The sequence below is a fragment of the Jaculus jaculus genome, chromosome 7, assembly GCF_020740685.1.
Source record: "Jaculus jaculus isolate mJacJac1 chromosome 7, mJacJac1.mat.Y.cur, whole genome shotgun sequence".
Lineage (NCBI taxonomy): Eukaryota > Metazoa > Chordata > Mammalia > Rodentia > Dipodidae > Jaculus > Jaculus jaculus.
Window position 1 is genome coordinate 127,492,500 of NC_059108.1, and position 18,021 is coordinate 127,510,520.

General features: G+C 43.9%; 1 protein-coding gene across 7 annotated transcripts in view; it reads left to right on the forward strand.

Moving 5' to 3' along the window:
* The window catches only part of Atxn3 (ataxin 3), a 38,174-nt gene that overhangs the window by 6,307 nt on the left and 13,846 nt on the right, over positions 1 to 18,021 (forward strand). For 3 of the 7 annotated variants that reach the window (XM_004649331.2, XM_045154667.1, XR_006638136.1), the window contains exons 2-6: positions 1,531 to 1,695; positions 1,908 to 1,952; positions 6,056 to 6,141; positions 6,552 to 6,618; positions 12,964 to 13,051. In XM_004649331.2, the coding sequence (XP_004649388.1) occupies positions 1,531 to 1,695; positions 1,908 to 1,952; positions 6,056 to 6,141; positions 6,552 to 6,618; positions 12,964 to 13,051 (451 nt within the window). Of the gene's footprint in view, positions 1 to 1,530; positions 1,696 to 1,907; positions 1,953 to 6,055; positions 6,142 to 6,551; positions 6,619 to 12,963; positions 13,052 to 18,021 lie in introns of those variants that run through there. The other 4 variants (XM_045154665.1, XM_045154669.1, XM_045154668.1 and 1 more) reach the window with 4 other exon arrangements.

Here is an 18,021-nt window from a genome sequence, read left to right on the forward strand (position 1 = left end):
GTGCTTGCCTGTGAAGCCTAAGGACCCCACTTGGAGGCTTGATTCCCCAGGACCCACTTAAGCCAGATGCACAAGGTGGTGCATGCATCTGGAGTTCGTTTGCAATGGCTGGAGGCCCTGGTGCACCCATTCTCTTTCTCTCTGTATCTCTCTCTCTCCCTCTTTCTCTCTTTGTATGTCTGTCAGTCTCAAATAAATAAATAAATATTTTTTTAAATTTTTTTAATTTATTTATTTGAGAGCAACAGACACAGAGAGAAAGACAGATAGAGGGAGAGAGAGAGAATGGGCGCGCCAGGGCTTCCAGCCTCTGCAAACGAACTCCAGACGCGTGCGCCCCCTTGTGCATCTGGCTAATGTGGGACCTGGGGAACCGAGCCTCGAACCGGAGTCCTTAGGTTTCACAGGCAAGTGCTTAACCGCTAAGCCATCTCTCCAGCCCTAAATAAATATTTTAAGTGAATGAGATATTTTATTTTTTAAACTTTTTTATTGACAACTTCCATAATTATAGACAATAAACCATGATAATTCCCTTCCTCCACTTTCCCCTTCACAAATCCACTCTCCATATCCTCCCCCTCTCTGAATTGGTCTCTCTTTTATTTTGATGTCATCATCCTTTCCTCGCATCGTAAGGGTTTTATTTGTGAAAGTAGTAGTAGGCACTATGAGGCCAGGCATATTAAGGCCAATTTGTGTCGGGAAGATTACATTGTAACCTCTTCCTTGGGCTCTTACATTCTTTCCATCACCTCTTTGCAATGGAGCCTGAGCCTTGAAAGATGTGATAGAGATGTTTCAGTGCTGAGCACTCCTCTGTCACTTCTTCCCAGCACTATGGTGCCTTTTGGGTCATCCCAGTGGTCACCGCCATCTGAAAAGAGAAACTTCTCTAACCAAAAGTGAGAATAGCATTAATATATGGGTATGAATGTTAAGAAAAGTGCTTACAGGGCAGTTTGGTGAGCATAGTTTATACATTTAGCCAGACAAGAGCAGGCTTTACACTCCTAGGGCTCATGACCTCTTCTGCCATAGACTTTTGATGAGGTTTTCAGTACCAGGCATGTATTCCCTCCAATGGCACAGGCTTCCAGTCCAATTAGAGAGCAGTTGTTTTCCTCCATAACACACATACCACTATTGTACCTATTGGCTCATTTGACCTGGCTGGTCAAACTTAAGGCTTGCAGTGTCCACTGTTATCTCCACTGATGACTTCTCTCACCCTTAGGGCTGCATGCAGCATAGCTTTTCCCAGCTTTCTGTCAGCTGGTCTACAGGGAGGAGGTTTCCAGCTCAGCTCAAGCTTGATTTCTCAGTGACCTTGTAGCCCAAGCGTGTGGAGTCTTCATCAATAGGGTCTTACCATCTATTTCTGGTGGGAAACCAAGAGCCTCGGCAATGGCCTGTAATGGGGGGGGGGGCATTAGGGACCTCCCTGGAATGATTATATTTTTTAGGAGAAGATACTGTATAAATCTGCTTAGTGAGTCACATTTGAATTTTTTCTTTTGGACATACTAGCAAGAAGGCTCACTCTGTGCTCAGCATTGCCTGAATAATCTATTGCAAGGAGAGTATTTCAGCCCTGTGGAATTATCCTCAATTGCACATCAGCTAGATGAAGAAGAAAGGATGAGAATGGCAGAAGGAGGAGTTACGAGTGAAGACTACCGTACATTTTTGCAGGTACTAATTTTCATATTCACTAAATCACATTTTTTAAAATGTGGGTACTGTTCAGATGATGAGCCATTCTTCCCATAGGAATTTGACTTGTTAATTATAGCCTGCTCTTCACTATATGTGGGAATGCACAGTGTGCTCTTTTAAATGCATACACTAATGACAGTTTTTCTTCTTCGCTCATCCCTCTGCAACTACCTGTCAAAATGGAACAGCAGCCCTCTGGAAATATGGATGACAGTGGCTTCTTCTCTATTCAAGTAAGTAGTCAAAAGCATGTTCTAGGCACAGCAGTGCTCAAGAACATAAGAATGTAGATGCAGGGGAGGGAAGGGGATGGCTGAGTGGGTAAAATGCTTGTTGCACACACATGAGGACCTGAGTTCAAATCCCCAGGACCCATGTAAAAACTGAGCATGTTAGCATGTACCTGTAATCCGAGAGCTGTGCCCGTGGAGATGGAGGATTCCTGGGGCTTGCTGACTTAGCTAGTCTAACCTAATTGGTGAGCTCCAGGTTCAGTGAGAAACCCTATCTCCAAAAGCAAGGGGATGGGGGCTGGAGAGATGGCTCAGTGGTTGAAAGCACTTCCTGTACACACATGAGGACCAGAGGTCTGAAAGACAGCTCAAGGTCAATCCTCAGGACTCATATAAACAGCTGGACATGGCCATGTGCTTCTGTGATCACAGCCCTATGGGGAACAGAGACCCAAGCATTGTGAAACCTGCAAGCTCGAGAATCACTAAATGAGTATGGCTCAAGTAAGAATAAGCAGAAGGGGCTGGAGAGATGGTTGAGCTGTTAAGGTGCTTGCCTGCAGTGCCTAAAAATCTGGATTTGATTCCCCAGTACTCAAGCAAATCTAGGTGCACAAGTGCTGCATGTATCTGGAATTGATTTGCAGTGGCTAGAGGCCCTGGTGCACCCATTCATTTTCTGTCTCTTCCCCCCCCCCCTTGCAAATAAGTAAATAATTTCAAAAAAGAAAAAAAAAAAAAAGAAGCAGAACAGGGAAGGAGTGGGATACATTCCCAACTGGCTACAAGCCAAAAAAAAAAAAAAAAGTAAGTCAGGTGTGGTGGTGCACGCCTTTAATCCCGGCACTGGGAAGGCAGAAATAGCAGGATTGCCATGAGTTCAAGACCACCCTGAGACTACATAATGAATTCCAGGTCAGCCTGGGCTAGAGTGAGAGCCCACTTTGAAAGAAGCAACCATGGAGAGTAACTCTAGGCGGACACCTAACAGCAGCCTTTGCCCTCCGCACACATGCATCACACACAAAAGTAAAAATGGTACGCCCAAAAGTATGGGATTTTTATATAAATATCAGTATTGTAGAATCTCCATTTTATTTATTTATATTTTTTCCCCAAGGAAGAGTCTCACTGTAGCCCAGGTTGACTTGGAACTTATTCTGTAGTCCCAGGCTGCCCTTGAACTCACAGTGATCTGCCTCCTGAGTGCTGGGATTAAAGGCATGTGCCACCACTCCCAATAAAATCTTGCTTTTTATTTTATCTTATTTTATTTTATTTATTTTTCTTTTTTTGTTTTTTTGAGGTAGGGTCTCACTCTAGTCCAGGCTGACCTGGAATTCACTATGGAGCCTCAGGGTGGCCTCGAACTCGCAGCAATGCTCCTACCTGTGCTGGGATTAAAGGCATGAGCCACCATGCCCAGCAAAATCTTGCTTTTTAGATTAGAGCTTTATTTGGCTTGACACTGAGTGCTGCCCTGCCTGGCCTAAAGCTTGCTGTGTAGACAAACCTGACCTCAGACTTGAAGTGATCTTCCTGCCTCTGACCTCTGAGTGCTGAGATTATAGGTGTACACCACTATCCCTAGCTTAGAACAGGGCTTTTAAAAATCACCTTTTGAGAGAGATTGCTTAATTTGCATCAAGGTGCTAATAATCAATTCTTATAAGTTCCAATGCTGCAGACTTCTTACCTAAAGTAAATTTGAGAAAAGGGAAGTAGTTTTTGTATCAGTAGATCTCACAGGATTAGATTCCTTTAGTCTAGTTTGTAGATTTTGATCCTTTTATTCCTTTTATAATTTATAGCTTTTTTTGGTAGAGCACACACTCCGTATCAAGGTAGGACAGAAACATGGCAATTACAGTCCTCATTTTTGTAACTGGTCACATGGCCTTAGCTGGTATTTGTAACTGCCTTCTTCTACCCATTCTGTATTTCCTCCACCTTCAGCAAGCACCAACTGTACTGCTGCAGTCAGGTTCACATTGTTGGCAGAAATCACCTGATCAAGAGCATCTTTTAGGAAGAAAGGGTTTATTTTGGCCTACAGACTCAAGGGGAAGCTCTACAATGGCAGGGGGAAATGATGGCATGATCAGAGAGTGGACATCACCCCCTGGCCAACTTAAAGTGGACAACAGAAACAGGAGAGTGCGCCAAACACTGGCATGGGGAAACTGGTTATAATACTCATAAACCCACCCCAACAGTACACTGCCTCCAGGAGCGTTAATTCCCAAATCTCCATCAGCTGGGAACCTAGCATTCAGAACACCTGAGTTTATGGGGGACACATGAATCAAAGCACTACATGTGGGTACCGGGGAACCAAACCTGGGCCATCATGTAGTGGGGAAATAGGAGTTCTGGGATGTTTCCTGGATCCCCAGGCACTGAATTCATATTTGCAAACTAACCAAAGAATTGACAATTCAGACTCAAGAGAATGAATTTAAAATAATTTTAAAATACATCATTTTATTCTGACTTTACAAAGGAGTGGGGAAAGGCTGGGAGTTAAGGGGAGATAAAGTAGGGAGAAGAGAAGTACACCACATGGGCCCATGTGTAGCTCAAGAATCCATGTGACCACATAAAGATCTGGGGGGGGGGAGTGTGGAAAGAAAAGAACAAAGAAATTTATAGGGGCTCCTGCCATGTGGGGAGCAGGAGGAGATAAAGAACCCATGCGGAGAGTAAGGGTTGGGGTCCCCTCCTGGCTGGGCATGGACCTGGGCCACACCTGGAAGATCCCAAGTGGTCAGAGAGCCTGTCCTCCCCTTGCAAAGGTATTTACAACCTTAGGGTGGTGGGCTGTCTTTTGGCCCAGGTGAACCAGAGGGCCAGCTGGTTGGTTAGGGCTAGGGGCTGTCTCAGGAAGAGATTAGCTCCAGGGCTGAACTTGACCAACCACAATGTTTAAATCCTATGAAAGACCTTATCAGGAGGGGTCCTGACTGTGGAAAAACAGTTCTATGGAACTAGGCAAGAAAGATAAGTCAGATCATCTTTGATTTTTAGCAAGTGCAAGCTTTCCTGCCCTTTTCACCTTCAGGGGTCCAGTTGCCCTAACTCTAACCGCCGTCCCTCCCCCCACCAGGGTTTGCATGCAAGTACCTTTAACCGCTGAGCCACCTCTCTAGCCCTGGTGTATTGGTTTTTGTTTTGATTTGCTTTTCTGACATGGTGTGTCACTTTGTAGCCCAGCCTGGCCTCATACTCTGGCAGTCCTCCCACCTCAGCTTCCCAGTGCTGCCACACCTGATGTCATCACATACTTAGAGGTTCTTTTATCTGTGGACCTTTCATTCTGAGAGTGTGAGACCTGTCCACGTTCTTTCAGAACCTCCCTTAAGTACTGTTTCTGCAGAAAGCTATTTATGTTCCCTTTGTACTGCCCTCCGAGGCTCCCCACGAGCAGCGTTCACCCGGTGCCTCACCGTGTCACTGCGAGACTTCTCACAGCTGGGCTGAGCCCGAGGGCGGGGTTGGTCCAGCCCTGGCCGCCTCCTGTGTGTGGTCTGCTCGCGCGTTCCACTTCCCATTTGTCACTGCCTTGCATTTACGTTCCATCTGCTCTGCTACTTGTTCTACTTGCTTCTTTATTGCCTCCCTGAGAGGAAGGCTTCCGAAATTTCCTTTTTTCTCAGTTTGAAATAATTTAACTTTAGCTCCCATGTTAGCAGAAGTCTAGGGTGTATGCAACATTCCGTTAGAATCTGCTGGGAGAGCTTGTTTTAATGTACGTGTGTGCTCACTGCCATTGAAGGAGTGATGTGCGTAGCAGACTTGTTGTAAAAGCAGCATCCACAAGGCAAAGTGCACATCTCAGTGCCAAAGACAGCTTTTATTTAGGAATTGTATGGTTCTCTAGAATCTCAGAAAGCTGGTGTAAAATGTAATTATTTATAGTACATATGTATTTGTTATTTATGGATTTAGTGATATGATATATTGTTGGAGATACACTTTAAAAACTATATCCTCCTAGAAGTTTACATATAAAATGTAGTTGTTTACACAACTAATATGGCTATGCTATTTAAATTTGGAATTGAATGGTTTAGCTTATGAAAAGTTGCTATTTTTTTTGACAGGTTATAAGCAATGCCTTGAAAGTTTGGGGTTTAGAACTAATCCTGTTCAACAGTCCAGAGTACCAGAGGCTCAGAGTTGATCCTATGTAAGACTTTTCTTCCCTTACATTTCTTCCCCTAAATTTAACTTTTAAAACTATCATTTCTGAATGAAGAAAAATACATTATAAATGCCTTTGCTGTAACGTTGCATTCCATTCCCTTGGACTTCGCTAATTCATCTCCGTGGTACCTCGAGCGTCTGCCCTCTCGGCTTCGTGACACCACAGTGTCAGTGGCAGCACAGCTGACCCCAGTGGTGCGGGAGGCTGTCATTGGCATGACATCACTAAGTTACTGTGGACAGAGGTGCATACAGGTGTATGAGTAAATAGAAGAAAAATATTTAACTGTAAATGTATCCTAAATGATAAATTTGATATAGTGCTTGCTAGTATACAAAATAAGTGAACTCATAATACTCCAACTTAATAGTATATATTCTTTTCTTTTCTAGAAATGAAAGATCATTTATATGCAATTATAAAGAACATTGGTTTACAGTTAGAAAATTAGGAAAACAGGTAATATTTCTACTTTCTTGTCCTTTTTTGCTTCTTTAGTCTCCATTTGAAACTAAAATGTAGAGATAGGTGCCTTTAAAGTGAAATGGACTGGTAGCATGTTGGGCATGCATTCACTCTTTTGTCTTTTTGGTGCTGGACTTTAACCCAAAGTCTTGTGCTCTCCTAGCCTAGCCTGGATTCATTGTGGATAGACAGAAATGAAATCTGCCTTTTTGGTTTTTCAAGGTGTTGCAGTCCTGTTCGCATTGCTGGTAGAAATCACCCAACCAAGAGCAGCTTCTGGGAAAAAAAGGTTTATTTGGCTTACAGGCTCAAGGGGAAGCTCCACGATGGCAGGGGAAAATGATGGCATGAGCAGAGGGTGGACATCACCCCCTGGCCAACATAAGGTGGACCACAGCAACAGGAGGGTATGCCAAACACTGGCATGGGGAAACTGGCTATAAAGCCCATAAGCCCGCCCCCAACAATACACTCCCTCCAGGAGGCATTAATTCCCAAATCTCCATCAGCTGGGGAGCTAGCATTCAGAACACCTAAGTTTATGGGGGACACCTGAATCAAACCACCACACAAGGTATGGTCTCACTCTAGCCCAGGCTGACCTGGAATTCACTATGTAGTCTCAGGCTAGCTCTGAATTTAGGGCGATCCTCCTACTTCTGCTTCCCAAGTGCTGGGATTAATGACATGTGCAGCCACACCCAGCTGCCGTCTTCTTTAAAAGATTTTTATTGGGGTCTGGAGAGATGGCTTAGCAGTTAAGGCGTTTGCCTCTGAGGCCTAAGGTTTGATTCCCCAGTACCCATGTAAGGGGGCACAAGGGGGCGCAAGCATCTGGAGCTCATTTACAGTGGCTGAAGACCCAGTCTCTCAAATAAATTAATTAACTTTATACTTTTTTATTTATTTGCAAGCAGAGAGAGAGAAAATGGGCATGCCAGGGCTTCCAGCCACTGCAACAAGACTCAGGATGTATGTGCCACTTTGTGCATCTGGCTTTAGTGGATATTAGGGAATCACCAATAAAGCTGTTATTAAAAAGTAGACAGCAAGAAAGGAAACTCATACAATAGTACATGATACTAACATTATGTGATTGCTCGGAGCGGTGCGCAGTGGCAGAGTATATGCTTAGCTTGCAGGATCTGGATTTAATACCCCACACCAATTAATGAAATCCTAAATCTTTTGTGAGGCACTAAGGCCCAGTAAAGAAATGTATTACTGCTTAGAGATCAGCTGTTGCAGTCAGGTTTGCATTGCTGGTAGAAATCATCCAACAAAGAGCAGCTAAGAGCTTTATTTTGGCTTACAGGCTCAAGGAGGAAGCTCCATGATGGCAGGGAAAATGATAGCATGAGCAGAGGGTGGACATCACCCCTTGGCCAACATAAGGTGGCCAACAGGAACGGGAGAGTGTGCCAAACACTGGCATGGGGAAACTGGCTATAACACCCACAAGCCCGCCCCCAACAATACACCACCTCCAGGAGACGTTAATTCCCAATTGCCATCAGCTGGGGAGACTAGCATTCAGAAGACCTAAGTTTATGGGGGACACCTGAATCAAACCACCACATTCTGCCCTTGGCCCCCATAAACTGATATCCATACATGACATAAAATATAATGTATTCAGTCCAACTTTAAAAGTCCCCATAGTTTTTATCAATTCCAATGATGTTCATACATTCCCTTAGTCCATAATCTTTTAACTGAGCCATAATACCAAAAAACAAATAAATAAATGAAAATCCCCCAAAAACTCATAATGGCACAGAATAAACATTCACACTGCAAAAGATGGCATTGGGCATAGCAAAGAACTATTCAGCCAATATAAGATTTAAAACATCCAGGGCAAACATCAAACTCTGTAGCTTCAAGTTCAACAACTGTAGCCAATGACAAATCCGATAATTTTAACCAGCAATAAGTTTCTGGAGTTTCAATTCCGCCCCTCCAGCTAGGCTACTCACAGTCCTGGAAAACTTCACTGGGGCTGGCAGCTATCCTTAGCAGCTCTCTCGTGGTCTGGACATCTCAACTGGGTCTCCATTGCAACCCACAGTTCATCCTCATAGCCCCATGGGGTCTTCATGCAGGCAACCAGCAAACCTGATTCACACTGCCCATGGCCATTTCCAAAACACAAGACCGTGTTGCAAACTCAATGACTCTCTTTCGCATTTCTTATACTCCACAATATAAGGTAGGGTGCCAGTTTGTTAATCCAGGGGGAATAAAGCAGACTTTGAAGAACTAGACATTCCTTGAGCACTCAGTCCCCTCCAAAAGAATCTACATTCTTCCTGTTGCCCCAGTGCAGGTCAGCTGGCCCATTCTCAAAGGTTGTAATCTCTCAGTTGCAGCTCAATGGGCATCATTTACCCAAAGATTTTTCTTTCTGTGCCATATCCCTCTGCTCACACCAGTTCATTTCTATGCAAAACAACCCTGCACAACTTCTCAGGACATGGGCATAAGAACAAGCTTCCCACACAAACTGCTAGCCCAGTCCAAGCAAAGCCAAACCTCACAATCCACAGTTTTTACTGCATTCAGGTCTTTCAACTCTGACCAGAATAGTTCATCAAGCTGTATTTATAGCACTGCAAGGCATCTCTTAGGCCAAGGTTTCAAATCCTTCCACATTCCTCTTGAAAATCACCTCCAAAATGCAAAAGCTACAAAAGCTACACAGGTGTCTAGCAACAACCCCACTCCTCAGCACCACTTACTGTTGCAGTCAGGTTCGCATTGCTGGTAGAAATCCCCCAACCAAGAGCAGCTTGTGGGAAAAAGGTTTATTTTGGCTTACAGGCTCGAGGGGAAGCTCCACAATGCCAGGGGAAAACGGCTTGAGAAGAGAGTGGGCATCACCCCCTGGCCAACATAAGGTGGACAATAGCAACTGGAGAGTGTGCCAAACACTGGCTTGGGGACACTGGCTATAACACCCATAAGCCCACCCCCAACAATACACTCCCTCCAGGAGGCGTTAATTCCCAAATCTCCATCAACTGGGAACCTAGCATCCAGAAGACCTAAGTTTATGGGGGACACCTGAATCAAACTACCACACCAACCAAGGTGGGAAGAGCAAGAACCAATGTTATCTATAACCCTCTGGATCATATTTGTGTCACTAGAAAATTATGACTCAGTATTTTTTTTCCGTATTTTCATTTAGCTATTAAGGGCTAAAGATGAAGACTTGGATCTTAGAGGTGCCTTTGTTTTAATTTGTAGGGTAACTTCTTATTTTGAGGCTTTTACATTTTTAGCTCTTCAAAATTGAATTTTGAGCTAGTTTATCTTTGACAAGTGCAGAAGATGGCAAGCTTTGGTTTGTTATCCTAGGTTCTGATTTATGGTTTTGTTTACAATGAGATACTTCCCTGTAGATGCTTTCTTTTGGAGGTCCCTGTGCAAGGGAAGAATGACTGGAAACACATTTGCAGTATCAAAACCAGGAAAAGTACCTCTCATGATACTGACCTTAGTTTTGGAAGTTTTTGCATATTTCCAGTTAAGATAGGATACAAAGCCAAGTATGGTTTTGCACACCTTTTTTTTGTTGTTGTTGTTTGTTTGTTTTTGTTTTTCTAGGTAGGGTCTCACTGTAGCCCAGGCTGACCTGATGGCCTTGAATTCACGACAATCCTCTTTTTTTTTAATTTTTTTTGTTTATTTTATTTATTTATTTGAGAGCAACAGACAGAGAAAGAGGCAGAGAGAGAGAGAGAGAGAATGGGCACACCAGGGCTTCCAGCCATTGCAAACGAAGTCCAGACGCGTGCGCCCCCTTGTGCATCTGGCTAACGTGGGTCCTGGGGAATGGAACCTCGAACCGGGGTCCTTAGGCTTCACAGGCAAGTGCTTAACTGCTAAGCCATCACTCCAGCCCTCACAACAATCCTACCTCTGCCTCCCTAATGCTGGGGTTAAAGGTGTGCACTACCACACCCGGCTGTGCACACTTTTAATCCTAGCACTGGGGAGGCAGAGGTAGGAGGATTGCTGTGAGTTCAAGGCCACCCTGAGACTCCATAGTGAATCCCAGGTCAGCCTGGGCTAGAGTGAGACCCTAGCTTGAAAAACCAAAAAAAAAAAAAAAAAGATGAGACACATACACAAGTTGAGACTAAATGTTGTCAATTACATGCAATAGTAGTTTAGTTATCATGTTGAAATAAGTCAATTACAAATTCATGAAATGTCTTTTTTTTTTCCGAGGTAGGGTTTTACTCTAGCCCAGGCTGAACTGGAATTCACTATGGAGTCTGAGGGTGGCTCGAAATCACAGGAATCCTCCTACCTCTGCCTCCCTAGTGCTGGGATTAAAGGTGTGCACCCTCATGCCTGGCTTAATAATTGGAGTATTTTGGCTAAAGTTATCAGAAATGAGAAATCATTGAACTGTTGCTATTTTTTCCCATGTCAGTGTAATACGACCAGGAGTGCTGCTCTGGTACTTTGCTATATTCTGCATTTGTGGTGGGTTTTTTTGTTTTGCTGTAAGCAGGGTCACACACTGTAGCCCAAGCTGATCTGGAACTCATCCTGTAATCCAGACTAGCCTAGAGCTCCTGCACTCCTCCCTCCTCAGCCATCTCAGTACTGAGATCTGAGGCATGTGCCACCATGCCCACATAGGTCTGATACTTCAAACAAATATTTAATTATAGCTGTCAATAAAGTGCTGTCAGATTCTGTTCTTTGGGGAGACCTAAAGTTTTTGGCTTAAAGGAAACATTTTTTTTCCTCAAGATAGGGTCTCACTCTAGTCCAGGGTGACCCGGAATTCACTATATAGTATCAGAGTGGTTTTGAATTCATAACATTCCTCCTACCTCTGCTTCCCAAGTGCTGGCATTAAGGTTGTGGACCACCATGCCCAGTTTTTTTTTTTTTAATTAAAGGTAACTTTTAAAAAATATTTTATTTACTTATTTGAGAGAGTGTGAGAAAGAGGCAGAGAGAGGGAAAATAGGTGCATTAGGGTCTTTCACTACAAATGAACTCCAGACACATGTGCCACCTTGTGCATCTGGCTTTACATAGATACTGGGGCAATGAATTTTGGTCCTAAGGCTTTGCAGACAAGCTCCTTAACCACTATGCCAACTCTCCAGCCCCTAAAAGAAACTTTTTAAAATGCATAGTTAATTTTTTTATTTATTAGAGAGCAAGAGGGGAAACTTTTGTTTTTGGAGTTTGTTTGTTTGCTTGTTTTTTGGGCTTTGTGAGATAGGGTCTCACTTTAGCCCACACTGACCTGGAATTCGTATGTAGCCTTGAACTCATGGTGATCCTCCTGCCTCTGCCTCCCAAGTGCTGAGATTAAAGTCATGCACTGCCATACCCAGCTTTATTTTTGTTTTTTTAAGGTAGGGTCTCTCTCTATCACAGGCTGACCTGGAGCTCACTATGTAGTCACAGCAATCCCCCTACCTCTGCCTCTTGAGTGCTGAGATTAAAAGCGTGCATCACCACACCTGGCGATTTATTTATTTATTAGCAAGAGACAGAATGTATGGGTGAGGGCCTCTTGCCACTGCATACAAACTGCAGATGTGTATGCTACTTTGTGTATCTGGCTTTAGTTGGGTATTGGGGAATCAAAACCAGCCTGCAGGCTTTGCAACCAAGTGCCTTTAACTTCATAGCTATATCTCCCCTGCCCCTGCTTAAATTTGTTTTGTATTTCGAGGTAGGTTTCACTCTAGCTCAGAGTGGCCTGGAATGCACAGTGATCTTCCTACCTTGGTCTCCCAAGTGCTAGGATTAAAGGTGTGCGCCACCACACCTGGCCTTAGTGTTTTAAAACACATTATTCAGTACTATTAAAAATCTCAGGGGAGCTGGGCATGATGGCACATGCCTTTAATCCCAGCACTCGGAGGCAGAGGTAGGAGGATCACCATGAGTTCGAGGCCACCCTGAGACTACGTAGTGAATTCCAGGCCAGCCTGAGCTAGAGTGAGACCCTACCTCGGAAAATCAAAAAAAAAAAAAAAAGAAGAAGAATCTCAGGGGCGGGAGAGATGGTTTAGTGGTTAAAGTATTTGCCTGCAAAGCCAAAGGACCAGGTTCATTTCCCTAGTACCCACATAAAAGCCATATGTAAAAGGTAGGGCATGTGTCTGGAGTTCATTTGCAGTGGCTAGAGGCCCTGGCATGTCCATTCTCTATCTGTACCCCCCCCCAAATAAATAAGATATTTTTAAGACTAAGTTTGTAGTATTTTCATTATTTAGACAGTCTGACTAAATATGTAAGTTTCTTTTGTTACATAAAATGTAACTGACTTAAGTATTGATTTTTTTTTCGTAGTGGTTTAACTTGAATTCTCTATTGACGGGTCCAGAATTGATATCTGACACATACCTGGCACTTTTCTTGGCTCAGTTACAACAGGAAGGTAAAGACTGACACTTTTGTGTTATCCTTCAAACTAACTAAGCAAAAGTTATCATGAGATATGAATGAGTATGAGAGTACTGGCTTCTGGCAATGGCAGTGAAATTGGCCTTACATTTCAAGTGGTGAACAGACAGGCTGCGATTTGTGTAACACAATTCAGTATGAGCCCTCCCCTGAGGCTGGGCCTTCCTTTGGAGCGCTTCTAAGCCATAGCGTGTTCTATAACAACACCCGCCATGTCACAGGGCTGGGAGGGAAGACTGGGTGTTCTTTTCATTCCTCTTTGCCCATCTAGGCCGTTACTTGTCCCTCTAGCTCCTTTGAATTACATCCCCCTAAATTAAAATGTCCTCTGCCTCTTAGCAGCAGCTGTGAACTCCCTCCATTTCCATTAGAAACTTTTACTTACAGAACTGATTTAATTCCTCCTTTCTGCCTTCTTCCCTTTTCTCTCCCTCTTTCTGATGTTGTCCACCTCAGATCATTTCTCATGAACTCTCTATCAGTAATTAACCTGGCACCTTCTTTCAAAGGTCTTTTTTTTTTTCGGGGGGGGGGGATATTGGGGTAGAGTTTCACTGTAGCTCTGGCTGACTTGGAATTTTCTATGTAGTCTCAGGGTGGCTCGAACTCATGGTGATCCTTCTACCTTTGCCTCCTGAGTGTCAAAGATCATTTTCTTCATTATTGCTTTCCCATTACATATCAGCATAAGCAGCTTCAAATCCTAATTACAAGCATTTTATTCTTTTTCAAAAATCACCAGGCATGGTGGTGCTTGCCTTTAACCCAGTACTCAGGAGGCAGAAGTAAGATGATCACCCTGAGTTCAAGGCCCCTGACACTACACAATGAATTATAGGCCAGCCTGGGCTGAAGTGAGACCTTACCTTGAAAAAAAAACAATAGTAATTTTTTTAAAATTTATTTGAGAGAAAGAGAAATGAGTATGGATGTACCAGGGCCTCTTGCCACTCATACAAACTCCAGATGCATGGGCCACTTTGTGCACCTGACTTTTTATGTGGGTACTGGGGACTTAAACCTTGGTTAGTAGGCTTTGCAAGCAAGAGACTTTTTTTTCTGGGTTTTCGAGGTAGGGTCTCACTCTAGCCCAGGCTGACCTGGAATTTACTATGGAGTCTCAGGGTGGCCTTGACCTCACAGCAATCCTCCTACCTCTGCCTCCCGAGTGCTGGGATTAAAGGCATGTGCCATCACGCCTGGCAGAGAAAGGAACAGATACAGGGAATGGGCATACCAGGTCCTCTAGCCAACACGTGTGCCCCCTTGTGCATCTAGCTTGCATGCATCCTGAGGATTGGAACCCGGGTCCCTCAGCTTCAGAGTCAAATGCAGTAACCTCTAAGCCATTTCCCAGTTAGCAAGAGACTTAGCTGCTAAGCCATCTCCCCAGTCCAGCATCCTATTCTCTATTGCCTATGTTACTTTTTATTTTTGTGTATGTGCGTGTATGATGTGTGTGTGTACACGTGTATGAGCAGGAGAGAGGACAGTGTTGGGGTGTTGTTGTTCTCCCTGTACTTTGTTTGAGGCAGGGTTTCTGTTGTCATTTTCCTCTGTGAAGGCCAGAGTAACTGGCCTATGAGTTTCATGATTCTTCTGACTCCACCCCCATTGCTGTATTTGCATCAGGATTACTGAAGCACGTACCACTGCACGTGTGACTTCTTACATGGCCGCTGGGGAACCGAACTGTGGTCAGCCCGCTTTCAGAGTAAAGGCCTTTAGCCACTGACCCACCTCTCCAGTTCCCTCACCTACTATCTTCATGCCATGTTTTATACATTTTTGCCATTCTAACTATTCTGCTTTTATTTTATTTAGTTAGTTACTTTGTTTTTGTTTTTCAAGGTAGGGTCTTGCTCTAGCCCAGGCTGATGTGGAATTCACTATGTAATGTAAGGCTGGCCTCAAACTCACAGCAATCCTCTCACCTCTGCCTCCCAAATGCTGGGATTACAGGCTGTGCCACCACACCGAGCTATTTATATATATATGAGAGGGAGGGAGGGAGGGAGAAAAGGAGAGAGAATTTGAGCACCAGGGCCTCCAGCAACTGCAAACAAACTCCAGATGCATGCACCACTTTGTGCATCTCTGGCTTTACATGGGCACTGAGGAATTGAACCTGGGTTCTTAGGCTTTGCAGTTACATATCTTAACTGCTGAGCCATCCTCCATCCCCTCAAGTATTTTTTGGTGAGATATTTCAAATGCCTTTTGGAAAAGGCCTCTCTGCAGTTTTAATGATCTTGTTCTGGCTCCTCTGCATAGTTCCAACTTGTGCATCAAGCTCCCAGCTTTTCCGTTCCTTTGACTGTGTTTTGGAGGAACTTCTCGACATGCAGCATCCATGATGGCACCTTCTTCAGGGTAGATGCATTGAGGATGAACCTCAGAACCTGCTTCTTGGGTTTATCCCCATTCGCCACAAGCTTTTGCACAAGCATTATGATGGCAGCAGAGGCAGTGAGAAAGCTTTTTGTTGTTGGTTTTATTGAGGTGGGGTCTCACTGTCTAGCCCAGGCTGATCTGGAATTCACTATGTAGTCTCAGGGTGGCCTCGAACTCACAGTGATCCACCTACCTGTGCCTCCCAAGTGCTGGGATTAAAGGTGTGCACCTCCATGCCTGGCTTTTTTTTTTTTTAATCTGTGTCTTGTTTGTGTCTGCATGCTTGCATGTTTGTAAATGCTTGTGTTTGTCTACGGGGACAATCTCAGGTGCCAGTCCTCACCTTCCACCTGCTTTGAGACAGGATCTCTTTGTTGCTGTAGATGCCAGGCTAACTGGTCTGAGCTTCAGGGGTTCTCCTGCCTCTGTGTCCTATCTCAGTGTTTGCAGCCGTGTGCTGTTGCATCTGGCTTTATGTGGTTTCTAAGCATCTGAACTCAGGTTGTTACGTTTGTATGGCAAGAACTCTATACACTGACCGTATTTCCATCCTTCCCTACCGCCATTCTAACTAGTCCTGTTTTTTAAAAAAAATTCTGTTTCTGTATCTTTTCTTTTTCGCTCTCCCTTTCTTTCTTTCTTATTTATTTATTTATTTATTTTTCGAGATAGGGTCTCACTCTAGTCCAAGCTGACCTGGAACTCACCATGTAGTCTCAGGGTGACCTCGAACTCACAGAAGTCCACCTACCTCTGCCTCCCAAGTGCTGGGATTAAAGGCGTGCACCACCACACCCAACTTCTCCCTTTTTAAATTTTATTTACATGATCACTCTCATTGGGAAAAATCAAGCAGGTATTTTTTTAATTATATGTGTACATTTTATGTGAGTACTAGGAATTAAATTCAGATCCTCATGCTTTGAGGCAAGCGCTTTACCAAATGAGCTCTCTCTCCAGCCCATAACTATTCCTGCACTCTACCATGCCATCCAAATATTCTCCTTATACTCTTCCTTTTTTAAAATTCTGATTATTTTCATTAGAATTCCTCAGCTTCTTTCCCCTTCCCCACTCCATCATCTTCCTGTCAGTTAAGACCAACTTTTTGCTGTATTCATTTCTATACTAGAGCAACTGAACCTGGCTAGAAAATAACAGAAAATATGTTAATATGTGGGCTGGAGAGATGGTTTACCAGTTAAAACATTTGCCTACAAAGCCAAAGAACCCAGGTTCAATTCCCTAGGACCTATGTAAGCCAGATACACAAGGTACAAGATGCATGTGTTTGGAATTCATTTGCAGTAGCTAAAGGCCCTGGTATGCCCGTTCTCTCTCTCCCTTTATTTTGTTTTTGATTTTGTTTTTCAAGGTAGGATCTTTGCTGTATCCCCGGTTGACCTGGACTATGTAGTCTCAATGTGGCCTCAAACTCACAACTATCCTACTCTTCCTCCAGGTCTCTTACCCCAAGTGCTAGGATTAAATGAATGTGGGCCCTAGGCCTGGCTTCTCTTTCTTTGAAAGCATGGTCCACCATACTCAGCGAGTGTTTTTTTTTATTGATTTAAGAGAGGGAGAGAGAGAGACAGGAAAAGGCAGATAGAGAGAATGGCATGCTAGGTGAACTCCAGATATGGGCACAACCTTGTGTATCTGGCTTATGTGGGTACTGGGGAATCGAACCTGTGTCCTTAGGATTTATCAACCAATCCTTAACCGCTAAGCTGTCTCCCCAGCCCCTGTTTTTAAATACATGCCCCATCTTCCAATGTGATTATGTCAAAACTTCCATCTTTATTTTATTTTGTTTTTTTGAGGTAGGGTCTCACTCTGGCCCAGGCTGACCTGGAATTCACTATATAGTATCAGGGTGACCTCAAACTCATGGTGATCCTCCTACCTCTGCCTCCCTAGTGCTGGGATTAAAGGCGTGTGCTATCATGCCCAGCACGTAACCTATTTTTGTTGTTCTTTTTTGTGAGGCAGGGTCTCATTCTAGCCCAGGCTGACCTGGCAGTCACACTCTAGTCCCACGCTAGCCTAGAACTCACAACAATCCCACCTTTGCTTCCACAGTACTGGGATTAAAGGTGTGTGCCACCATACTCAGCTAAAAAAAATTTTTTTTTGAGAGTGATAGAGAGAAAGAGGCAGAGAGAGTGTGCCAGGGCCTCCAGCCACTGCAAACAAGCTCTAGACACATGCGCCCCCTTGTGCATCTGGCTAATGTGGGTCCTGGGGAATTGAGCCTCGAACCAGGGTCCTTAGGCTTCACAGGCACACGCTTAACTGCTAGGCCATCTCTCCAGCCCTAAATTTTTTTTTAATGTTTTGTATTTATTTATTGCAAGGAGAGAGAGAGGATCCCTGCTTGCCCTGTATAAAATGTTAAACATACTCTTTTTTATCCATGAACTGTCATCTTGATCTTGTTTTGTGCAAGTTGAAGAAATTTTATTGTTATTTAGTTTGTGTGTGGAACATTCACCCAGGAAACCCTTGACTTTTTAGGCTCATGTTTATTAAGAATTATATTGGTCAGTG